This window comes from Strongylocentrotus purpuratus, unplaced genomic scaffold (assembly GCF_000002235.5).
Source record: "Strongylocentrotus purpuratus isolate Spur 01 unplaced genomic scaffold, Spur_5.0 spur5_scaffold_21, whole genome shotgun sequence".
In the NCBI taxonomy this organism is placed as follows: Eukaryota; Metazoa; Echinodermata; class Echinoidea; order Camarodonta; family Strongylocentrotidae; genus Strongylocentrotus; species Strongylocentrotus purpuratus.
Window position 1 is genome coordinate 36,557,217 of NW_022145607.1, and position 26,698 is coordinate 36,583,914.

Sequence of the window (26,698 nt, forward strand, 5' to 3'; positions counted from 1 at the left end):
GTGGTATATTCATTAAGTGATAAAGAGACCCGGTATACAAAGAAATGTATACAAATAAAAGTCTTATCTTATTGTATTGCGACTTGTAAACTATCTTTTACGGTGAATTGCGGAGGTGTAATCTGGTTATTATCAATACAAACAAGCGGACGAGTGGTACTTGGGCTGGTACTTTGTGCTTTAACATGCTTTTAATCCGGGACCCCCACGGGTGAGTTAATACGCGGTCGTTATGGCTACGTGACGCTGTCTAGCAGGGCATGTGCATTGAACCACGGGGGCTTCTGTTATTTGAGAGGGGTGAACGGGGTCCCTTCAACTCGATCCATAGGTATGACTAATATTTTTGTTTCGTGCATTCTGCGACAGTAATCTTCTTCTTCTATTCCTCGCACAGTAACAGTAAGGGCAACATGTGTTGGATCACGGCTGTGTAATGGTGAGTAATAACAGACGAAGTAATCGGATATTCGGATATATACATTTTCCAATTCTTTTCTGAATCATGTGTCTAGGACTAAGGACTGACTTTTATAATTGTAGATTACTCTATTTTGAAGCTTAAACGTATGTAAGCCACGCTCTTAAGTATTTCTTGAATGCATATAGAAACTCATACATGTCGTCAATTTATATTTGTCTGCGATCCAGATACAAAACCAAGTAACTTCTTTACAAGCATACTTATGACTTGTTTTCTTCGAATATTCATGGCCATATACTGTCATACATTTTTGTGACATACTTCGCTTTGTATTTGGTAAACGTTTAGTTAATAGCTTCGAAGAGAAAGTTATAAAACAATGTGTTGACTCATAATCGCACCCTCCTACACCCTTTAATATACAGGATTAGATCAAGCAATGTGTATTATTACATTTCTATCAAATTGAAAGGCTTTTTAAAAATTATTGTAATAAATAATAAAAAAAAATCAATAAAAAAAAAAAAAAAAAAAAAAAAATCCGAATTAATTGGTTAGATTTAGTGTCTCTACAATAATTCGTCCTTGTTTTCACGAAGTGACGGTAGTGAGGAAAATCGTAACGCAAAGTGAATGCAATTTTTTTTTCACTACCGTCACTTCGTGAAAACAGCGACGAATTATTCGTTGGTTGATTCGTATTTACATACCTAGACTAAATTTTATTATTCGATTGATTGATTAATTTAATGATTTATTCATTTATTGATTCATTAACTTGTTTATTTATTCACTTATTTAGTACATATTCATTTATTCATTTGTATATATTTATTTACGCATTTATTTGAATATCTATTTAAAAATGTTCACTGTTTGGTAAAAAATAAACATCAATAATAATTATGAATATCACTCATAACAGCAACAAAACAAAATACAGAAGAAAATACAAATCTGTGGTATCCCCGTAAAAATTGTGAACACGTGGATATTTAAAGAAAAAATAACGTTGCTAAATTTTGATATCTTCATCAGACTATATGTGATTATAGAGATATATTTTACATATTGATCATGGAATTTTATTAATAACACTTGATACAAATTAAAGCCGGTTTGCATACTCACTCATTGGCTTGTGTTTATTACCTAGATTGCTTGGGTGCACCATATTTATGTTTATTGCACGGCTGAATTCGTGCTGTTGCGAAGAAACCCGCACTATTTATTCATTCCTCTAGTGTTTACTGCTTTTGGCCTGTATAAGTACGGAATATACTCCAATAGACAAGAGAGTTTTCATTTGGATGTTATAGAAAAAAGAAGGCCCCAATGTACAGGGCAGAATGTAGAGAATGGAAAATGATTTGTTAATATCGTTTGGAAAGTCGTGTAATGTTGCAGAAGGTAAAACTAGACCAGTTCTTTCTCAAAGAAAAAGAAAGAGAGAAAGAAAGGAAGGAAGAAAGCAGAACGAAAATCAATCATATGTTTATTTCAAGTGATGTGTGTCGTCAGCCTGGTTTTACAGTATTCTGTACATACTAATTTTTAACAATAAAGGAAAGCAACTAAACGGTTGTATTTTTTTCCTCCCAGGTTCATATTTGATGTCGGAGACACCTTTCAAGAGACAAGTCTGATGACACCAATACTAAAAACGATGTATACACCGACGACATGAATCTATGAGCTTTTTATTAGGTCTCCATCAAAAGTTTAGAAGAGGGAACACTATTAAGGAACCATGTCTGGAAATACCGCTGATGAACCTAAGTGCAGTCGAGAAGCCAAGAAGCTCAGTAATAGCGCGCAAAATGATACAACATCAAACACATCAGTCAAAATGGATGCTTCAACGCGTGGGTCCGCCTCATCGCTTCGGGACTCAACCGTTGATCGTACATCGGTAGTCGATGGCAAGGACGATGGCGGTGATGACCACGCTCGACCTGCGAGCAGTAAACCATCGAATGGTCGACCGACGAGTAGCAAGTCGAGGAGCCGAGTCAGTCTTGAGAGCGACATTGAAGAGGGATCGGTCAGCAGGGGATCTGACCGTGAAGATGGACAAAGTACCGAGAATATGGATGGCATCAGAAACAGACCTAAAACAGGTCATCATCGTCTGAGAAAGCAGTCTGAGGCTGAAGAATCCGATAAGGAGGAGGACGTTGATGATCTCTCTGATCTTGTCAGTGCTTTGAGACATGAAACAGAGAATCTTGCTGCTCAGTTTCGAGATGGTCCTCTGGGCTCGATGAATGCTGACGATGATAAAGTGGAGACAGCATCCATTCATGGTATCCTAGAAGAACTCACTGACTCTCTTCAGAGGAGTGAGTCCAGGAGCAGTCAGGTAAGATGATAGGACACCCCTACATGTATATCAGCAACCCTAGTATTACTAACACCACCACCACCATCATCACTACCATCACCACCACCACTACTGCCACCACCAGCAGAACCACCAGCACCACCACATCCACAACTACCACCATCATCACTACCACCACCAACATTATTACTATCATCACTACCACCACCACCATCATCATCATCACTATACCATCATCACCACCACCACTACCATCATCACCAGCACCACCAGTACCACCACCTTCACCACCACCTTCTCCACCATCACATCACCATACACTACCAACACCACCACTACAATCATCATAATCACCACCACCACCACCACAACCACCACCACCACCACCAACAACACCACCTCCTCCACCAACCTAACATCATGCACTACCAACACCACCACCACAATCACCACCACCACAACCACCGCCTCCACCTCCTACACCTACACACCACCATACACTACCAAAATCACCACCACAATAATCATCACCATGACCACCACCACCTCCAGCACCACATCCTCCACCAACACACTACCAGAATCACGACCACCGTTTCATTAACATCACCACCACCACCACCACCACCACTACCTCCAGCACCACATCCTCCACCAATATACCACCATGCACTGCCAAAACTACCACCACAACAATCATCACCACCACCACCACCTCTACCACCACCTCCACCACCAACACACCACCAACACACCACCATACACTACCACAGCCACTACCACAAAAATCATCTTCACCACCACCACCAACACCACCACCACCACCTCCACCTTCACCACCTCCACCTTTACCACCTCCTCCACCAACACACCACCATGCACTACCACCATCACCACCTTCACCAACACTACCACCACCTGCGAGCAAATACCAATACTACCTGGACAAATCATCACCTCCCCATAACAATTACCTATGTTCGGAATGGACAAAATTGTCATTCGGGATGGGGGTTGAGGAGGGAGGGGGAGGGGTTAAGGGAATGATGGTTACCACTTGTCCAATTTGGGGGAAAAAGCTTGTCAACTGGAAGAGGGAAGTCTGTCTCTTGCAATGTACATCCCAATAATCCGAGTTTATCATCATCCTGAACTTTTTCAATATTTTGATTATTGTGTATGTTCTATGCGTGGCATATGCAAAGAATTTCTTCTCTACAGTATACCAATCCAATGCATATATTTTAAAATATTTTAAAATCTGTTTTATAGGTTCCTCTTTTTTAAAGTTCAGGACTTTGATGTTTAATGTTTATTCATACTTATAATATCCATTACACAGTGTGAATAAGATATCAGTACTCTTCGAACTGCAATCATGTATCATAGTTTTTCTTATTAATAAAACCCGAATAAATTGAAGAAAAAAATGAATAAAATAGAATAAAGATCATTTTTTCAATGTTGATGTGTTTAGGTATGTGACAGCATTGGAAAGGTTCGAGAGGCAACCAGTGAGCTGAAAGATGTCTTAGAGGAGAAACTAAATCGATCTGGAGATGAGCTCAAGAAAGAGAAAGTTGATGGTGAGTATTGCCGTGGTAACTAATCATCCACCCCGCCTTTACAATAATTGTAATCCTCTAGTTCGGCTCACGAGGTAAATCATATTATCAAATTTCAAATATCACAATTATTGAGTGTCACTGAGTTGATGCCTTACGAGATATATTTTCCGGAGATTGGCATTCAGACTTTGAATTGTTTGATGTCGATCTATTTTCCTCATAAGTATATGACACCAATATGCAAACGGGCATATTTGTTTCGAATCAGAGAGGGTGGGGGGGGGGGGGGGAGGATGATCTCTAGCCAGAATACTATTGTTTTCGTTAAAGAAAAAAGGATACTAAATTGTGACTTTTGAGTGAAAGATGACAGCCACTGCATTTTTTTTTTTATTGATTTATAGTTCTATGTAACTTTATAATTGTAGTTATGTGAATAAATACAGTCCCACAGCCTGCATATGAGGCATGGTAATTGGTTTATTGAAAATTTCTAGGGGCTGTAACCCCCTAGTCTCTCCCCTCACTCCGTAAGCACAATTATATCATACGTATACACTACTCTTGTTCTCAATTCGTTAAGTTGTATTGTTGACTGATGTACTTCATACAAGCCCCACTTATCAGCCCGGCTCACGTTTCCCTAAGAGGCTCAATATATTGATCAACAAAGTCTGAGTAGAGGGTTAAACAATAACAACACAACGGAGCAAAGATGACTGTAGGTCTCTATTATCTTTTTGTCTGGTTATCGTCCATGGTTTAGTATTCAGAGTATACTAGTCGGAATCATGCATGAGAGAAGGTAGTCCAAGCATTATATCAGCATTCGAAGTATTTTGAAAATATACCTTGTAATCTTCGACGAAGGGGAGGGGAGGGGCGTGTGCCCCCCCCCCCCGAGTTAATAATATGTAGTTGCAAACATTATCATCTTGTTTTGTTTAATATTATCATCCTCTTCATGCATTAAAAGCAGGTGCATCTGTATTATTTTCTTATCAAATCTTCTTATATAAATCTTTAGTCCTTATATTCTCTTTTTAAAGAGCGCCCTCCAGGACATGAATCAGATTCTCTATCTGTTAGCGTATTTGCCCCTTAATTAAAAACCTAATTAGGAAGTTTGGGGAACAACATAGAATAATGGAATTTTCGGGGTTCTGTGAAAACGAGTTAATCAATTTAGCTGGAAAAGTTGTTATTTTTTAAATGCACGTTTGTCTTGACATCTGAGACTTTTCTGACACCGCGCACTTTTCCAATGTAATACTTTTAAAGGTACTATGTCCCATTTGCAGGCCAAAAAAATGAAAAAGTTAAATTCCAACTGCATTTGAAAGATAATACTAATTTAGAACTTCCCCAAAAAAGGTGGGGCTTGAAAATGTATTCAAGTAGGAAAATAATGACTATTAGTAATGTTGTCAAATCGACTTTAGGGCTATAGAGCCCAAAAGTAATAGTCTTGATTTTCAGACAATTGTACCGAATGGTCATACCTTTTATGCTGGGCAAAGATTCAATCGGTTTAATCTTGGCCATCACAAGAAGTGGGTTATTGATGTAGACAAATGCTCATGTACCCTTTACAACTCTTTTCATGTATGGTATTACCAAAGAAGAAAAAAGGCCTGTCAGTCACTCAAGTTTCTGACAGTGAAGTCTAGCAAGTAAACAGGTTTCCTTGCATAATTTGAATATGAGGACACTGCTAACGTTTAAATTTCAAAGATAGGACATACATGACATATTCATAATTCCTGCAAAGTTCTACAGCATTTGAGGTTGGCTGCAAAAGGGACATAGTACCTTTAATTTATTTTACATTATCTCTATAAGCTCCTTAGTTGTTGAGTTGTAGTTATAAGTATCAACTCAGTAAATGATGTAAAATTGAGATTTCGGAGTATTGTTTTAGTAGATCCATCTCTTATCTGATCATTTGTATTTACAATCACGTCGATATTCCAGACATGATCATTGACCCCTGATATCTTTCGTGGATTACCATCTTTCGTGGATTACCATCTTTTTATCCGGGAAAACCCCGCATTATCTGTTACACTTCAGAACTATATTCAATTATCTACACTTCTGTCATTATATTCCTTTTGGTATATTGTGCAATTGCGAACAAAAGCAACTTAAGGAATCAAATCAATCAATAGACAATAATTGTTGACAGCCAGTCGCACCAGCAGTCCCTGTAAGGAAAGTTCCAAACAGGAGCCCATTTCACAAAACTTGTCATCAGTGACAAATGACAGTTTTTGTTATAAGCTACTGAAATCCTTGCTTCTGATTGATTATCAGCAGATTTGTCACTGATATTTGTCAATTGTCATTGAAAAAAAGCTTTTTGAAACACCCTCCTGGACAATCAAATTGGGCTGCTGCTCAGATGATGTAATGTATCGCTAATCCATCCAGAAACAAAATATATAACAAATAAAAACACCGCTTGCCACTTTAAAAAAAAAAACTATCTTGGCCTTTTACATAGCACCAGTCATGTCAGTATTTAAAAAAAAAGATATAAATAAAAAAAAAATCCTTACTAACATGTGTTACTATACATCACATAGGTGACAATGTTTTCCAAAATACGCATCAAGCGATGGATAGAAATGGACAAAGCTAATATGAAGAGCAAATTAGACTTTTCAAAGTAACTTTTGACATGCAGTAGTGGGAGCTGGAAAAGATTAAATCAGGAAGGCTGAAAGTGTTATTCTTTTCCTTTTTCTTTTTTATGTAGGGGGGGGGGGGCATATTGTAAATGAAAGTACTATGTGTGCGATAATGCTAGTTAAGCGATTATTCCTCTAGACATTAATGTCTTCATGTATTATAAGGTATAATGCTTGGTGATGGTTTCCTCGGTCGCGCAGACGACAATTCGAAGGTTATCACTGAAAGAAATATCGATGGCTCAGTATCGATCGTGTAGAGATAGGCGTGTGAAAATTATACATTGTATAGAGATATGGTTTATGTAGTGACCGCCCAAAATGTGTACTAAGATAATAAGATCAGATGATATGATTATTGCTGCATCAATTTAATCAACTAGAATCATGGGAACTTGGAAATTGTGTGAAGAGCTGAATCATTTACAATTCGAGTTCTTTATTTTCAAAGTCCAAACAAATTAATTTGTCACGTTTTATCTCTACAATTTAATTCATTGGTTTAGAAAGTTTTTGTATAGTATTGTTTTTATTTAACAACAAGTTTTCATATTGATCTAATCTACTTACGCTTAATCAAACTTGAAATCATTTCCTCTAAACATAAATTCGTGGGAACTCTGTGTAATCTCATATTCATGTAGAACATGGGGGTCTTTAAATCCTGGATCTGCCCATGGGTTTTTAATGCAGAACGAACATTAAAATGTCCAGTGTATTTTCTCCTTCCCTTTAAAGGGAGTTCCAACCTTAAGAACAACCAACATTGTAAAGCAGCAAATCAGAGAAGCAGAATGGTGGAAATTTGAATGGATTCGCACAAAATAAGACATTTATCAAAACAAAAAGGCCGTAATCACTATACGTATTTTATGGGCACTTCAAATTGGCTGAACCAGAAATGTCACTGTGATGTAGTGGCAGACAACTCTCCCATTTGTTCGAAAGACAACATGACTAAAATTTCAGAATGTATGACTCGGGAGGATCTTTTATTTTAAGAGGAGTATAATAATATTCTCCCCAGGGAGTGGTGAATGTGCGTACATTGTGTGCGGACAAGCCTGAATACAATGACAGAGGTAATACTAAATATGTAAAGTGCTGAGAGACATCGCCGATGTAGTAAGTGCTCTATAAACCCAGAATAGTAATACATAGGGAATAGAACTTTAGACAAACATCATACAGGTCTATTAACAAAATACAGATGAAGGCTCTCTTTGTGCAATGTGTATTTGAGCTTTACGTTTGATGGCCAATCGATGTTTTCGCTTCTTCACGCCATCACCATAGGTTAAACTTTTCCAGGCCTTAACCACTATTCTGATTGGCTCAAGAGGCTTCGGTGATGTAAAGTAAAAACCATATTGACCAATCACCCTCGTCGTTTGATATACGCGATAGATTCATCATCTCATTGAGGGTTTTGTTTAATGAGTAAATATTGTAAATTGGTGACGGCACGGTAAGATGTATTCTATATGCAGGTTTAGCATAGTGAGCTAAACACACATTGAGTCGACCATGCTCAGTCATTGTTGGTATTGAGCAACGTTTCCACTGACCACTATAACTGGAGTGGAAACTCGTTGAAAATAAGTAAATGAACAACTTTCTGCAATTCATAACAATCAATTAATTGTAAAGTATTATTGGTTTCAGTAGCGTACGCATGACTTTTTAAAGGGAGGGGTTTCAAAACTTGAAAATCGCGCCGAAAATTTCGCAACGACTCAGCCGGTCGCTGAACGATACCACTGCTCTACCACTGAGCCTTAGCGTCTTCAAAAAATTGTGAAACGGATGTTGAAGAAAGTCTAATGTTTATGTTAGATTCAACTAAGAATGATCTTTTATTTTCGAGATTTGTCTAATTTTGGGACAGGGCAGAATTTTCAGTAAAAAGAGGATCTGCATGGACTTTGTAAGTGCATGTTCTTTACTTTGGGAGGGGATGGGGGTCCTTAGGTGCCTGAGCGCGGTCATTCCGCTCCAAATGGTCTGACAATATAACAAAAGAAACAACAACAAAATAAAAGAAAAGAAATGAAATGACATAAAGCATCATGAGAGGGGGGGGGGGGGGGTCCTCAGAACCCCCAGAACAGCGAGTTCACGGTTGCAGTCTGAGCATGAGCAGATAAAGGTCATTGCAGAACAAATTTTGAAATACACGGAGGCGATATTCTGGATACGTGCTCATGAAAGTTATGTAACATTATGCATTCATGCACATTCAGTGCACTTCATGATATACAGGTGGAAGTATTCTTTGAAAAGAGGAAACAAATGCTATTTATATAGCCCCTCCATCGCTGTAGGAGTGATTATTTCAAAATGTACAAAGTGGGACCTTTTCATGTTTTGAAGATCTGTGGATATTCGGGGTCATTGCAGTAATGTGCTAACCGTGAACTGGTCTATTGCTTGAAATAAAGTAGACACTCTCACACTGTGTCACGCGTGACTGCATGTATTATTTAATAGACTTTTGTGTGACTTGGTGTAATCAATAATTATCTTTTACATGTTTATTTTCATTTCCAAAAGAACAATCAATAAAACATAACTGTTTCATTTCCAAAAGAACAATCAATAAAATATAGCTGTTTCATTTCCAAAAGAACAATCAATAGAACATAACTGTTTCATTTCAAAAAGAACAATCAATAAAATATAACTGTTTCATTTCCAAAAGAACAATCAATAAAATATAACTGTTTCATTTCCAAAAGAACAATCAATAAAATATAACTGTTTCATTTCCAAAAGAACAGTCAATAAAATGTAGCTGTTTCATTTCCAAAAGAACAATCAATAAAATATAGCTGTTTCATTTCCAAAAGAACAATCAATAAAACATAACTGTAACTAACAATAAAATCAATCAAAGTGAAGAAGAAAAAGCTACGAGCTGCGTGTGATTCTGATAGTTTGCTGATGAATAACTATTGCTCTCCGCAAGTTCGTGCTCAGTATCCTCCATAATGCTTGAGAGTGGGAACGAACCGGTCTGAGGAATAGCTAGCTGCTGTGTTTCATGGGATAGTTTAGATTTGTGTACTTTTCTCTCTTCTCCCTGGTAACACGACGCTGCTCTCTGATCTAATATACACCAGAGTGTGCAATTCAACCAGGTAGCATTCTGAGGCATTCCGACACAACACATCAGCAACATTCATTTAGAAGAAGTGATAATACTGCGGTTCTCTCAATTCCATCGCGAATATGCTCCTTGGATTTAATGTGATTTTTACCATATATAGAAGATTCTGTCTGCATTGACTCTAACACGAAGTTCAGATTGTAAGAGGTAAAACTATTGTTATTTTTTATATAATTTTGTTCAGAATTGTAGTATTGCGATTGGAATACTATTGTAATAGTCATGATTATCATGACGCTTTGGAGAAAGGTTTTCCTTTGAAGAGGTTTATATACCCAACTCATTCGATACTATTATAAAATGAGATATTGTTTAGTTTCAAAATGCCATATAGAGCACGGGGATTATCAGTATCAGAAAATGTGATATTAAATGTGAAGATTACTCGATTAAAGGTAAAGGCCAGTATTGGAAACGCCCCAATTTCAAAAAATGAAATGGAAGCTCTCATTACCAATCATGTGAAAGAATATGTTTTGACTAATACATGATGATGAAAAATTTGCCGGGAAACCGCCTATACTAATTCATATATTTGGTAAATTTGTTTCTCTCATGGTCTGTGAGAGATATAGGGTAGTCCCATATACATCTTTCTGTGTATAGTGCTTGTAACATTACGAAGAATGGGCCAAATTTCTTATCATTTTGATGATTCCAGAACCTTGCAGATGCTAGATGCTAGATGATCAACCTTTTCTGATCGATTCCACAACGTTTCTTTCACAATGCATTCGCATGACCATAACTGGTCTTTACCTTTAAACGTGGTGTAGTCATAATGTCATAATATAGAGCAAGGGATTAGCTTTATTTAATGAGAATGGGAAACAATGATTGTGTTACATAATGTCATGACATGTAAATGGATGAAAAAAATAGTAGGTACGTATTAATAATGAAGAGAAGATCATGATTATGTTTAAAGACTGGGTACCCTTTTTACACTGCATGCAACATAATATGGTGTGAAGAGATTTTAGCTGAAATGAAAATCATGTAACCTAATTGAAAGTAAAACAAGATACCTCGATTAAATGTCACTTAGTTAAAAAGCACATGGACCGGATATACTGGCACCATATTTATTGTGTAAACTGCAATCACGTTAAATACAACAATTCTCAATGCAGTACATACATATTTATTTCATTGAAAAAAGCAATCAAACACTATAATATCAACTAGAACGTCAACGTACTGATATAACTTTTATTCCACAAAAGTTTCCTTTTATCTTCTTCTTTCAAGTACTTCATATAAGGAAGGTCCATGATTATGGACAGCACAATTTTGGAATGATGACAGCTTTATAATTACGTTGTATAAGCGAATAGCTTTCCAACAAATATATAAAATCAAAGGCCTGCTAATTATCCTTCCTAGCATTAACCCAGCTTATTATAGAAAGTCATCATAACAAGAATGAATGTGAAGCACCTGTCGAAAGGTGCACATTAGGAAATACTACTAGCTCGAAACATTAAATATGCATGATTTTAGAGACTGCATGTATGTGCGTATCATACGTATCATTGGTCGTTACCATGGTAACGATACATCATAATTGATGTTATCGATTGGAGTTGATGAACATTTGTAATCGTCTGCTCCGTGTTGTTAACCAAGATGGCCAATTAACATGGTGTTATAATTCAGTGACATTATCATAATTATTGTGGATGTTCTTTTGGTATATTTGGCGAAGCGAGTGTCAGCTGGAGGAAAAAGAAGAAGGAGAAGTAGGAGACGGAGAAGTAGGAGAAGGAAAAGAAGAAGGAGAAGGAGGAGGATGAGAAGAAGAAGAAGAAGCAGAAAAAGAAGAAGGAGGAGAAGAAGGAGAAGAAGAAGAAGAAGAAGAAGAAGAAGAAGAAGAAGAAGAATAAAACAAATCCAAGTACAGATAGGAATATTGTATAACGTAAACGACAGTCATTTGATCAAGTTTGATTGAACTATTGATTTTGCAGTTCAGTGCATGGAATCGAAACACACGTATAATGTATGGACTATGGTAATATGCGATTTAGAGGTTATTCATTTGAAATCTAAATCTACGAAATTAATACATGTATCAACCAATATACATCGTTGATGCACTTTCTGATCAATAAAATCCCTTCCTTTCCTTCTCTCTCTCTCTCTCTCTTCCTCTCTTTATCTTTATCTCTCTCTCTCTCTTTATTTATGTCTCTCTCTGTTTCTCTCTCTCTCTCTATTTCTCTCTCTCTCTTTCTCTCTCTCTCCTTTCCCCTCTCTCTCCTTCTCTCTCCCTCTCTCTATATATATCTATCTATCTCTCTATCGCTCTCTCTCTTATCTCTCTCTCGTTCTCTCTCTCTCTCTCTCTCTCTCTCTCTCTCGTTTTCTCCTCCTCCCTCCGTCCCTCGATCTCCTATTCCGATCTTTTCTACAGACCTTGTAATTCATTCCCATAGTATACCTGTGAAATTTGAATCAAATATCAATTTACAGCTCATGAATAAAGTAATCAATTTTTTGCCGTACCATGAGATTTGCACAAAGGCGCCTTGTGCCACTAAACAATGATGATCATACATGTATTAATCATTTACCACAATAATGCAAGTATTGTAGTCATCTATAATACATTCCCTTCCGTGCTCTTTATGAATCATTTTGAAGTGTAGGAACTCTGGCGGCAGCTATACAGTTTTTGTTCAATCTAGCAAGAACGTGCTTAGATGTCGGTAAAATGAACAGGATAATTCAACCGTGTTTTGCAATATGCTCTTTTTGAGTTTTTTCTTCTTTTCTTTTAAGATTTCAACACAAAAAAGATCATTCTTCGTTAGTGCATGGTAGTAGGAGGCACTGTGAGATTGTATCTTGTCACTTCCATTTTTTAAGTTAAATAATTCGAAATTTCCTGAAATTAACTCGTATGTTATTTATCCATTTCTCTCTAATATAGAAAACAAGAAAGTTACTACTGAAGCTGCTGCTGCCGCCGCCGAAACACGAGCCACTCTCGCTCGACTTACAGCAGAAGTAGCCGAGGCTAACCGAATGGCGGCCGAAGCCGAAAACGCGGCTGCCGAAGCCAGAGCGAAAGCTGCAGAAGCTTCTGAAGAAATCAACGAAGCTCAAGACAACCTAGAAAGCGTAAAAGAGCAGGAGGAAGTTAAAGAGAAGGATGAGTTGAAAGAAGGAAAGGAAGATGATACGAAAGATGGATCGGAGAACAGCGTAAAGGAAGAGGAGGAGAAGGAGAAGGAGAAGGAAGATATATCGGAAGAGGAGGTATATGAGGACAATTTTGAAGAAGATTCGGATGACGCTGAGAACAAAGATGAGGGAAGTGAGAAGAGCGATCGAGTTGAAAGTGATGAAGACAAACCTAGAACAGAAGAGGAACCTGAAGAGAAGGAGGAGGAGAAAACACAGAGCAGTAAACGTGTCATAACACCCAGGTTATCTATGAAAGAGAATCTATTGGAATGGCCATATCACGTGTAAGTATCTTACATTTTGTTTTTCAATGTCGATTGGTCGAAGATTAGTGAAAGAAAGAGAGGGAGAAATTCAAATTAGATTTTTTACAAAAATCACACATTTAAAATCAATGCCTAAAGCCAATTGTTTAATCGTCTTTCTAAAACATACCGTTATAAAGTATTGCTCATGACTTTGCGGTATGTATAACACTGATATACAGGACGCAAAGACAGAACATAACTGTTTACATAATAATTATCAAATGATGTAAACCTAAATGCTTTTAACCAGTAACACAACCTATGATAACATACATGTAGATATAATGTTCTTATGAACGATAACCAACACGATTTCTGCACCAAGGCAATTCTCCAAACTGGAGAATGCCAAACGATGAAGAAGAAAGAATATTTTGTCTTATAACGCATTCAAAAGAAATAATTGCTAATTGATCAATTGAATTACTTTATTACAGACTGCCAATGACAGCTAATGGAGAGGAAGAGATCGGATGTGTCATTCGTTTCAAAGACGAGTTCTTCCCGCCACCTTCATCCCTGCATCTTACCTGTCAGCTTGACAACAAACTCAGTACCAATGCCGTCGATGATTGCGAAGAGATGGCCAGTAACGTTGTCAGACTTCGTCACGAAGACGACGACGATGACGACGAGGAGCATGATGATCTCGGGGCCCCTATCGTTGTCGCTATTCCGTACACGGTATCTACCAGGGTGACGAGCACCAAGGAGTTTATCGTAAAGATGAGAGGACGAACGGAGGAGGGATGGCAGACGGTCGCTACCTTGGCAACAGAAAGTACATTCGTAGAACAAAAGGTAAACACTCTCTACTCATCATCATCATCATCATCGTTATCATCATTATCTTTATCATCATTATTATAATTATTGTTACTATCATTATTGTTATTATTATTATTATTACTATTCGTTGTAGTAGTAGTAGTAGTAGTAGTAATGGTAGTGGTAGTAGTAGTAGTAGTAGTAGTGGTAGTAGTAGTAGTAGTAATGGTAGTGGTAGTAGTAGTAGTAGTAGTAGTAGTGGTAGTAGTAGTAGTGTAAGTAGTAGAAGTAGAAGTAGTAGTAGTAGTAGTAGTAGTAGTAGTAGTGGTAGTAGTAGTAGTAGTAGTAATGGTAGTGGTAGTAGTAGTAGTAGTAGTAGTAGTAGTAGTGGTAGTAGTAGTAGTAGTAATGGTAGTGGTAGTAGTAGTAGTAGTAGTAGTAGTAGTAGTGGTAGTAGTAGTAGTGTAAGTAGTAGAAGTAGAAGTAGTAGTAGTAGTAGTAGTAGTAGTAGTAGTAGTGGTAGTAGTAGTAGTAGTAGTAATGGTAGTGGTAGTAGTAGTAGTAGTAGTAGTAGTAGTAGTAGTAGTAGTAGTAGTGGTAGTAGTAGTAGTAGTAGTAGTAGTAGTAGTAGTAGTAGTAGTAATAGTAGTAGTAGTAGCAATAGAAGTAGTAATAGTAGTGGTAGTGGTATTTTCATAAAAATTTTCACATCTAAGATGATAATTAAAAAACTGACATTTTGTACCAATGCGAGTCTTTATATTTTCCCCCATCAAATTATGACCAATTATAATACGAGAATCAACATCAATTTTATATCATTTTTTTGTATAAGGTTGGTAGAGCTACCCGAGCGTGAATAAAACAAAATACAAATAAATCTATTTCAATTTAATTTTCCGTTAGTTTATTATTTAACGAATCAGTATCGTAATATATTGTAATGTAACGTCTTGGTTAGAGGGAAATACAGTTTCACTTCATAGAAAAAGAAAAAAAAAGTAATGTTATTATCAAAATGAGGAAGCAACTGAATTGTTACTGTGTGGGAATCTATCTAGAATAAAGTACTTATGCTAGTTAAAATCATGGTAATAAAAATGTCATAATCATCTCAACTTACAGGGTCCTTTTGCTGAGGTTAGGACGAATCGCCTTGCATCATTTGTAGTGGTTGCTAGGCTAGCAAGAGATAAACAAACGGTTACTAAGAAAGGTGGAACATTGAAATCATCAGCTGATCATCGTGTTACTGTCACGTATCCGTTAGGAGCTTGTAGTCTTATCAGTGTTACGTTACAGGTAAGTTACTATAGCTGGTCTTCCCCAAGCCCTTCGCTCTTGTCATCAGTTATCCACTTTCAAAACTCAACTAAAGACATACCCATCTCAGATTGCTTACGATTAGTTACTACTTTTTTGTCTTTCCCAGTTAGAATCATGAACAGATATTTTTGGTAGTTTTGCAGTCTCATCAGCGTCTTTGATTAGGCAACTAAATATTGGCGCCTTATAAATTCCTGGATTGAACATAGCTCTTTGGCTTTTACCATCCCTAAAACTTTCTAATAGGAGAGTTCTAATTAGATTTTAAGCCATATTATTGACTTTGAAACACGCTTCCGGCCAAGAACGTTAGAAGAATCCATCTGGATAAAAACTGGCTGTTGACTGTCACCTGTGTTCACTCTATCGATCTCAAGGCAGCAGACAGCAAGAAACTGTGCGAAGAATCACTTGGCTTCAGAAAGTCCACAGCACTGCAGGAGAGGATGAAAGTTTGCCTACTAGATGTCAAGGCTAGAAGAAGCCTAATTAACATATTATAATAACGTAGACCAGCCTTGACCAATGAAAGTTTCGGAATCATAGGAAAGTTTCAGTCCACTCCTTTGGACTTTCTCAAGCAGAGAGATTTCTGCACACGGTTTTTGCCTCCTTATTGGGGGCAAAGATAAGTGACAATGCATATCCAGAGATTAAGCGTCATTCCACCAATCTTTAAAGTATAGAAAAATAAATAACAGGTGTATGCTTATGAATTAAACGTTCCTTATTACCTCAAGTATAGTTATAATGTGTTGGGTATGAAATTATTTTTTTCTCACCATAATTTTTCTGTACTTTTGTATAACGCATGAAAAAGAGGCATTATCGATAATGGACGAGCCAGATATTGAAGTAAATTGAGATGATGAATTTACTTATAACGATTCAGGTACAACCAGCAGAGAACGTCGTGAGTGAGATCAAATCTCGTCTTCGTCATTGCTCGGAGCTGATAACTGCCAGTCCTGTCATACACCTGACCCACTCCACCAAGAAACCCTTCGAGAAACCAGTTACCATCACCATACCCTGTCCACCGAACCCCCATAAGACCACCGATACTCCAGGCTCAGCGGAACCTAACGGTGGTGGTGGTACTGGTGGTGGTGGAGGGAAGAAAGCAGAGAAATCATCTTCCCATATGGATCCTCTGCACCCTGAGGGCGTGGTCGTCATCAGGTAAGTAAAGGTGCTCTAGGGGCTCAAGTGTGCACCCCATACGGTACAATAGTAGTACCTCTTGAAGTTCAAATGGTGCATATAACTTTACGTACTGAACGAGGAAGGTGCAACGTTGAACCTTAAGAGGCCCTTATTAAAGTTAAGGGGCAGAATGTGTGCAATCTGCACCTTCAGTGGTGTTGCTATTATATCTGTTAAGGGGTGTCATAGAAACATTATTAATTGATTTGTATATATTTTGCATTCTATTCGAGCGGGTTTATTCTAGAATCTTACCTTGAAAACAAAAGTTAAACGTATGTGTGTCGACAGTAAAACCACCTTCCTGCATATTTGATCAGCATGATTGATTACGGGTTTCCATGGAAGCATTAACCTCTTTCGGAAAGACAGTAACCTACATCTTTTACTCTTTCGACAGGTATATGCAATTTTATCTGGTTTGACTGATTGATACACAACAATTGAAAAGACTGATTTCCATCTGACAATAAGTAATAAAATCAACGACTGACGTTCCTGAATGCTTTTACCACTCATAGGCCGGGCAGTCTTGCTCTACAAGGTAGAAACGTATTAAACCATCATGAAAATGTTGACATTACAAAGGGGGTGGTACTTGGACAAAAACGCAAAATATAATGAAGAAAAGAAGGAGAGGAAGTGAGATATGGTTCCTTAAGGATAATAAGCTCGATCGGGGGTGAGCGCATGCAGTTCTGATGTTTGCCCGCGTGTTGAGTCATGATGTATGCATTATATTGCAGTTGACTCTAGGCTTAGATCTTTGTAGTTATTACTAACTTATTTCTCCAAGTGAAATATAGCTACATTTATTTTTTTTCGCTGAAACAGATCAACCAAGAGTAGTATCTTCGGCGGTGACCCTTCACAGGACGCCCTCTATCTGTTGGCCAAACAGGAGCAGTCTTCGCAATGGAATGAGCTAGACGATGTACAAATCAAACAGATCAAGAAGGACGTTGTAGCGATAGACCTCAAGGAACCTTTTAGCAGGTATGATCCATCGCACACACACACTTTCATTTACTCGTTCATCTAATATCTGCTTACTATTAAAGTGGTACTATGGCATTGTCGTTTGGATAACTGAACTGTCAATAAGAAAAGAAAGAATGATGGAAACGATTAAAAAAAAAAATCATGATTTAACTTAACACCTTCAGTTTCTCCAATACTTGGGATGAGGAGTCTCGGAAAGGTGTCGGTAAAAACAATATATGAAAAATGGCTTTAATTAAGAGGTAAGGCGGGTAGAGAAGTAGGGAAAGAATTAGATACACTAACTGTTTATATTGATAGAATAGCTGATCAATACTGTTACCCATCGATGACAGAGATTTAAGATGACTGGCGCAGGTTTTATTTTGGCTTTTTGGGGTATAGTTTTAAGAAATTAATTAAGCTAAAAAGAAACTTTAATATATGTTGTTGTAATAATAATTTGTCAACACATTAAATCACGATTCCATGGTACATAGTGGCATTAAAAAAAAAACGGAATCATAATGATAGAAAAACAGAGCAAAAAGTTATCCCGATGTTTTAGCGAAACTGAAACTGTGAAAGCACATTGTGTAAATCCATGACTTTGATTTAGGACTTATTCGTATTGTTGAAATCTCCTAAAAATATGTGAACGTTACATGCTACATGGATCCAGGTTATTGATATTAACGGCATCGTTTAACAATCTGTTGTTATCAGTGTCTGTGATATGGTGTAGTATTGAAGCTCTAAACAAAATTGCGCTTTAAAATGATCAAAAAGTGCCTCAAAAAAGTAAAATCTTTGAGTGACCGGTTTTACCACACTCGTTTTCCCCAATAGACTGTAGTGTTATGAAAAGCGTTAGAAAAACGCAAAATTTGATTTCGATTTTCAATCATAAATATCTTGATAATCAGACAGGGCAGGCGATCTGCTGGTAAAAGTCATGGGATTTCTGACTGACCTAAATGTTAATAATTATGATTGCAACATGAGCTAAATCCAGGATTTTGTTTCAGAATCTGAGACAAAGTTACCGGATCCCTTTAACGGTTTTTATTTTCTTACATGGGGCAGGTTGGTGATCCTACGAGTGGCCCAGGAAGCTCGCTATCCCGTCAAGAACATCGCAAATACCTTCGAGCTTGCTCTTCAGATCAAATACGCTAAACTCATCTTCTTACCCAAGGAAGATGAACCTCACCGAGCCGTGGTGACGTGTGTGCCATCTAAACAGCTTGATAATGTACTCCGAAAGCTCCATAATGATGGCTACGATGGGACACCCGATCATAGTGAGGACATACCTATGACAGAAGGGCAGGAGATCGCATTACGGTAAGCCGGGTCGTAGCAAAATATTGCTTGACTTTATGGAATGTATTGGTTCATCTCTCATTTTAATAGAAATTCTTCTTCCATTGGTATAAGAATAACAAAGAACAGAGGTAAACATAACAATGAAATTAAAAATTATGTGAACCAAATATCAGAAGGGATACAAACAAGATTGTTAAGCAACATTTTACGAATTATACAGTAGGCTTGCGGTTGCACCATCTGAGAGAGGGTGGGGGGGGGGGGGGGGGGGGAGAGATTGGGGAGTCCTGAAAAGGACTGTCGGTATTACTAAAATTATAAGTACGTATGAAGTCAGTGCAGTGGATTAACTTTTCCTGTTTATTTTGTATTTTTTAAAATCAGGTTTAGTGGTAATGTTCGAATGGTAGACCGGACTGAATTGACGATCAACTTTCACTCTAATCGACGGATCTTTCATTATATTGAGTTGAAAGAAGTAAATCGCTTTGGAAATCACAGCTCGCCTGAATATCGAGGATGTGCTGAGTTCTATGGAAAGGTAATAATTTATTGCTGTTATGATATTAATATTAATAATAATAATATTAAAAACTGTGCTTATAAAGCGCTTTAATACCACCGAAGTCTCTAAGCGCTATGATGTCAGAGATCAGTATGTGCATGGAATTCTTTTACTTTGATGACCGTTTTTGTTCCGTTTTTTTCTCATGTGAAATGGGTGAACGTATTCACGATTTTCAGAAAAAGAACATAATACATATATTTCTCCCAAATCAATTGATTTGCCTTTTTGTTTTACTTCGTAAGATGTAAATTGCAAAATTCATAAATCTCGTAAAAAGGAGGAATGACATTGAATGCACTCAAAATAACATCAACTTTTCAGAACTTGTACTAATCATTATGAAACAAGGCTCACAATCCAACAATATAATTATTTGTTAACTATTGTAATCATATACTTTACGAAATATGGATGTACGATGGTACGAATCACAAATTTGATTCTTTCTAGCCCTCCCGACTTATGACTTATCCTTTCATCTGTTTATTCCATCTTGTTTCCATGGTTACAGGCTCGCATCACACTGGAAGACATGGAGGACCCGGAGGAGACGATGCTGAAAGAAGCAGAGGCTAAGGCCAAGGAGAAGAAGACAGAGAAAGAGAACAAACCCATCTCACTGAAGGATGAGAAGAAGATCAAAGATACAAAGTCTTCAGATCAAAGCAGTTTCTTCAAGAATGCCCCGGACTTACTCTGCAAGCTTCATATTGCCCTACCGAAGGTGAGGCGTTTTTTTTTTTTTTTTTTTTTTTTTATGTCTCTCTCTCTCTCTCTCTCTTTCTCTATCTCAGATTAGGGTAAAGAAGTTTACCATGTTAATCGACGGAAAATTTGGGAGAGAGATACAGAGAGAGAGAGAGAGAGAGAGAGAAAGAGAGGGAGGGAGGGGAGAGAGAGAGATAGAAAGAGAGGGAGGGAGGGAGGGAGAGAGAGAGGGAGGGAGAGAGAGAGAGAGAGAGAGAGAGAGAGTGAGAGAATGGGGAGGGGGGATGGGATAGATATAACCGTGAGTAGTATAAACATCAATACAACAACGGAATAATGCATTTCATTTATTTATACAATAAAGTGATGTAGAAACAGAGTCTGTTATTTTAAATATATATATTGTTTACTCCTCTAGACTGAACCGGACCAACCGCTTCCTCCCAGTCGGTATAGGACTACAGCCATAGATGCTGGAGGTAAGATACTCATCTCATCTCAGAAGATCACCCGTCTCTGTATTCCCCCTTATACTATAGTCGTCCTCTCTCTCCCTCTCTCTCTCTCTCTCTTTTCTGTTTCTAACTCTCTCTTTCTCTCTCTCTCTCTCTCTCTCCCTCTCTCTTTCTCTGTCCCCTCTCTTTCTCTGTCTATTTCCTCTCCCCTCTCCCTCTCTCTCTCTTCCCCTCCCCTCTCCCTCTCTCTATCACTTTCTCTCTCTTTATATATATATATATATATATATATATATATATATATATATATATATATATATATATATCTTTCTCTCTCTCTCTCTCTCTCTTTCCCCCTATTCCCTCCCCTCTTCTTCTCTGTTCTATTTCTTCTTCCATGTTCTGCTGTTTTCCATGCTATTCCTCTGCCATCCCTTCTAATAAAGAGGGGACGCACTAGTTCTGTCTCATGCGCGTTTGTGTAATTTGCACTTCATCTTCAGTGTGAAGATGATAATGATTCATGGCATTTTTTATGGCGCCTGTTTCTGCTAAAAAATCCAAACTCGCCGGCTCTTCCCAATGAAGTCAGCATTTACACATTTTCTGAAATAGGTTTTCATTTCAAAAGGGTTCTTTTCTTCAAGTTTTAATAATACATTTTGAGGGACGATTTGAAGTGTTCTAGACTGTCAACCTCACGAAGACAGGAAGGAAGGGAGAAAATGAAGGAGCGATGGATGAAAGGCACGGTCTCCGTTTCTCTTGAGATATGTTGGCAAATACTCTCTCCTTTCGAAATGAATTAATTTTTCGTTCAATCTATTTTCTTGGCAGGTATGGTGTGTAACTCTAACCTGAGATGGTTATCAAGCGAGCTTGGTAATGAATGGGAGTCCTTGGCTGGATATCTAGGATTGAAGAAGAACAGAGTACAGAGCATCAAGAGAAACAACCCGGAGGCACAGGAACAACAGGTGAGTCTTACACTCAGAAATGCATGGCGCCAATCCCGTACCACAAACCAAAATTGATAAATCGATTTATTTAGTTAGTTGTGATCAACTTCTTATTTTGTGTTGACTTTGATTCTATCATTTGATGAAACTAGGATTAGGAACAACTCAGGTTATAGAATTCGCTCAGTGGGGGGGGGGGGGGGGGCCCCTGGATCCGCCACTGCCCTGCACTATAATTAATCCTAACACCAACCGTAACCCGAACCCTAAATCTAACCCTAACTATGAACCTAAACCTAACCTAAAACCCAATCGCAACCCTAACCAGGACAATAAAGATACATATTCGATGAACTTGTCATCAGAGCAAATGTCGATCAGTCCATGCCGTAGGAGGGAAAGAGGCGTAGATCGTATAGCAAATCCGGCGAACATCTTTGACGGAACAATAAAATATTGTGATTAATCAAAACTGATGAGAGCTTGAGTTAACACACATAATCAGTTATCATAAAGAAGATATATCTATGAAGACTATGATGCAATAAACAATAATATACAGGGTATTCTTATTCGTATTTCTGTCAGAAAGAAACGATTCACAGCAGTTCATTAGCTGATATTCAATCTCTCTTTTGTCCTTTTTTGTTGTTGCAGATCTTTGACATGTTAGTGACATGGCGGAGTAGTATGCCCAAGGCATACAACAAAGATAGAAAGATACTCTCTTCGTTGACTCGCTGTGGGCGATACGACCTCGCTGAAGAACTACGGTATCGAGATAACGAACCCGACAACGACTACGCAGACGATTTCCAAGAAGAAGAATGAATGTGATCCCGCTCGTCTTTGCTTCGATCAGTCTAACTCTAATCTATAAATGGATACATGTACCTCAATCTGCGTTTAACAATTTAGTTATTCTAGCTGGTTGTCTGTTTCTATTTCCTTTTCTCTCTATTTCTCCATCTCAATTTCCCCTCTATCTGCCCATCTCTTCTTTTTTCAATTATCTTTCCTACTCTTTCTCTTCTTCACTTTATTTTCTTGTCCTTACTCTCTGTCACTATCTCCTATTCTCAAAATCTCCACTGATATCGTTTGGTAGGGACGTAAATATAGCGCTCATCTCCTATTCATATACATGACTTTGTATCAAGTTGAAAAGATTTTATTAATTTTTCTTTTTTTATATCTTTGTTGCACATACACGCAATTTATGTTCATCAAAGTGTCCTTTCATACTAGCACCTTGCAATTTTATGTGTTCACAGCTGTAAACGCCAATATCTGTGTGTTGTATTGTAAATGTCATACATGTATGTACAGTGTAACTGTTTAAATAGGTCTCATCCAATGTGTTAAACAGTTTGATTTGTTTGTTAAAGTAGTTAACTATCTGTCGAATGTTGATATCCTCATCGGCGTTTTCTATTGTCTCCTATCTCACCGTATTACTTAGAGCTTTCAAAGAAATCATACAAAGTATTTTATATGTTGTGCGAATTATGTTCGATATGATTGTGATTCTCTATTGTATTGTGATTGCATGGTTTATCAGCAATATTCCGTCTCCGTCCATATTTTGAATTCCATTGTGTACAAAGAGAGAAAAATACTAAGACAGTAAAAGATAATGAGGTTTCAATTGATGTGAATTTACATCAGAAGAGGTTAATCTATTTTGTAGCATTGAGCTTGATAACTGTTTTATATCACATGGTTCGCGGTTCAAGTCCTTACGCGGTTCTAATGTCTTTTGGTAAGACATTAATCTTCATTTGCAACTCTGCACCCCGGTGTAGTAAATGTATACCTGGAATATCTTTAGTGCCTCAGGGCAGGTTAATAATATACCTTGTAGGCGCCGGGAGTATCCCCTGGAATGGATACGTGCGCAATGTTAATGTAGCTATTATTCTAGTTATTGTTAATGATTGTTATTAGGGACTTTTAGATTTGCACGTCGACTGCTACATGTAAGTGTGACATCCTTTTAAGGCAATGTGACGTCCTTTTAAGGCACGGGTAGTGCACGGCAGTGCCTTCAATTTCACTATGTCGGCGTGCAAAGCGAAAAGTCCCTAATGTCTACGCATTCAACTTCAATTCGCTATATATTTGTACTTCGAAGTTGATAACCCATAGCCTACAAGAGCCATCTGGTTTCTACATTGACTCTATATGGGAAGGAGAGAAATTTAGTATTGAACGAATTAATTGTAATCCTCTAACAAGTGAACACGTAAACGTTCATACGAACATTTAAATGAAGCTGTTACCATGGTGACGTATCTCGTTGTTATACACAGTAATCAGTTTTTTATTGCCTTTTTCTCATCCTTTTGTTATGAAATACTTTCTCTCCATAACATTCACGTGTGAAGTCAAGCTGTAAAAGGACGGTCGAGATTTCTCACTACATGTTAATAATAATAGTGGTTTCTTGTATAGCGCTCATGACTGTCAGATTTGACAATTCTGGCGCTCCACAAGTGGAATTTAAAATGGAAATATGATCCGTACAATTTGCAACAGATAAGCGGTCTCATTTCGCTTGCCCTAGTTCAGGTAATCCCTTTTTATAGCGAACACAGTTACTAAATCTACTAACTTGATTTATTTGATTTGCACGGAAAAAACATGCCAAAACCGTTCATGGTACAGGGATTAAAGTATAGGGAATTCCAATTTGTGCACCCATATTTACAATTCTAATTATGAAAGGGAAAATGATACGGATGTAACATATCATTATGTCGCATAAAATATTATGACAAGAACAAAAAAAACAACAAAAAAAACAAACAAAAAATCAATTTACAGTTTTTAGAGACTGGGATATTCACTTATGTTAAATGAATGTATTTGATTTCGTTTTATCGGAGGAAACATTCAGCAACCTCACTCTTCTGGAGCAATCAAATCTCGTCGAGTATGAACATACTAGAATCAATGATTTACCACGCGCTACATGAATTATTAATTTTGTTCGAGTGGTTTCCATGCAATTCCCAGGTAAGCGCTGCCTATATAGTATTATGGTGTGCAATGTATGTTCAAAGGTGAAACAGTGCTTGTATATAAACTGATCTCAGAATATGTTGCTAAAAGAGACATCGAATATCTTTTAAAATAATGTGTATGCTTTTAAAATATACATGTAGAGGAATAGAAGACCATTTTTTATGAGTCGGGTTAGTGATCACTCCGTCATTTTTAGGGAAGAAATCCACTGTCAGAAGACTGCTTTTGAGTGGAACCATTATTATTTGAAATAGATTCAATTCAGCTCTAAAACGAAATGACCTTTAATAATTTACGACTCATAAACAGAGTTGCTTTCAGCTCCTCCTTATTGAGAGAGTGAAGATCAGAATAGGTTTCACCATTTTTTTTCCTTGCTACACATGTTTTTTGTATAGAATAAAAGAATACACGTTTAGAAGCCTGATCAAAAGACACTTCGATTTGTCTTGATAATACTTATTTATGTATATACATTACGGCGTAACAAAGAAGGAGAAGTAGAAAGAGGGGTATAGAGGGAGGGAGAGAGAGAGAGAGAGAGATAGGACAGGACAGAGAGAGAGAGAGAGAGAGAGAGAGAGAAAGAGAAAGAGAGAGAAAGAGAGAGAGAGAGGGGGGGGGTGGAGTGCATCGATACTTTGTGTGCTTACACTATTATGATTTTAATGTGGAAAATATGATTAGATTACTGTGAAAGAGGATACATTTACTTTCTCTCTGCTGTATGAGAGAGAGAGAGAGAAAGAAAGGGAGAGAATATGAGGCCATTTCCATTAAAGGTATCTTCCAATATGTCTGAAAACAGTGTAAAGTAGATAATGAATTTGAATTTGAGAAAGAGATAAGATATAAAAGTGTTTATGAAAAAAGGCTTGGTAGTGATTTTACCCGTAAGGCTCTATTATCATTCTTAGACGAATGCTATTTTTATGAGTACAGTTTTTAATTGATATATTTGTTAATAACATGTGATATACTACCCATTGAAGGATGCTGACCAGATGTAGACATGCTATTATTCATTCGTTCATGTGGTTTCCAACCTCTGTCAAGATCAGTCATACGAGAAGGCTGGTAGAAAACCAATCGTTTGAGTTATTTATCTCGATTCTACAGTATGCTAATGGCATAATGCTTCAAAAAATAAGAAATTACGACCCCCTTCTCTCGCCTCTCCCCGTCTCTCTGCGAAAATACGCGTCTCTCTCTCAATCTCTCTCTCTCTCTCTCTTTCTCTCCTCTGTTGCTCTGTACATTTGTTGTAATGTGGAACGGAGAAAGAAAAGGAATCCTTGGAGAAAAGAAATGCGAGGCATCTCAACGACGGAGAAGGTTATAATGGGCTGGTTTTTAATGGAAAGCTCATCATGTCTGGTGATCTCCGTAATGTAGCCTGGCGCCTTCCGAGCACAATAGTAACAATTAATTAAGGGAAGACACTTAAGTAGGAGTAGAGAGAGGGGCACAGAAAGGGAGGAGCAGTGAGAGAGAGAGAGAGAGAGAGATGGAGAGAGAGGAGGGGGGGGGGGTGAAGAGAGAGAGGGAAGGGGGAGAGGGGCATAGCGGGAGTACTACTCAATACAGGGTTAAGGTGAGAGAGAAGCAAATAAATTGATTATGAAAGAGAATAAAAAGCAATTTTCTAAGGAGATATAAAATATATAATCTCA

The 26,698-nt window shown here is 37.6% G+C and overlaps 1 protein-coding gene across 1 annotated transcript; it reads left to right on the forward strand.

Moving 5' to 3' along the window:
- The first annotated feature begins 273 nt into the window (after window positions 1-273).
- On the forward strand, window positions 274-25,462 carry LOC584665 (death domain-containing protein 1). Its single transcript, XM_030994692.1, has 14 exons — window positions 274-439; window positions 2,027-2,786; window positions 4,246-4,354; window positions 13,134-13,674; window positions 14,136-14,499; window positions 15,592-15,768; window positions 16,685-16,974; window positions 17,833-17,994; window positions 19,066-19,326; window positions 19,693-19,849; window positions 20,388-20,600; window positions 21,003-21,063; window positions 21,877-22,016; window positions 22,656-25,462. Exons 2-14 carry the CDS (start codon window positions 2,175-2,177, stop codon window positions 22,827-22,829), a joined length of 3,261 nt encoding a protein of 1,086 aa, XP_030850552.1. The 5' UTR covers window positions 274-439; window positions 2,027-2,174; the 3' UTR covers window positions 22,830-25,462.
- The last annotated feature ends 1,236 nt before the right edge of the window (window positions 25,463-26,698 follow it).

Bases quoted from the DNA above. Each gene is read 5' to 3' on its own strand.
- LOC584665 (XM_030994692.1), top strand. From the start codon at position 2,175: ATGTCTGGAAATACCGCTGATGAACCTAAGTGCAGTCGAGAAGCCAAG. The intron at 14,500-15,591 runs GTAAACACTCTC...CTCAACTTACAG, and splicing joins GTACATTCGTAGAACAAAAG to GGTCCTTTTGCTGAGGTTAG. The intron at 19,850-20,387 runs GTAATAATTTAT...CCATGGTTACAG, and splicing joins GTGCTGAGTTCTATGGAAAG to GCTCGCATCACACTGGAAGA.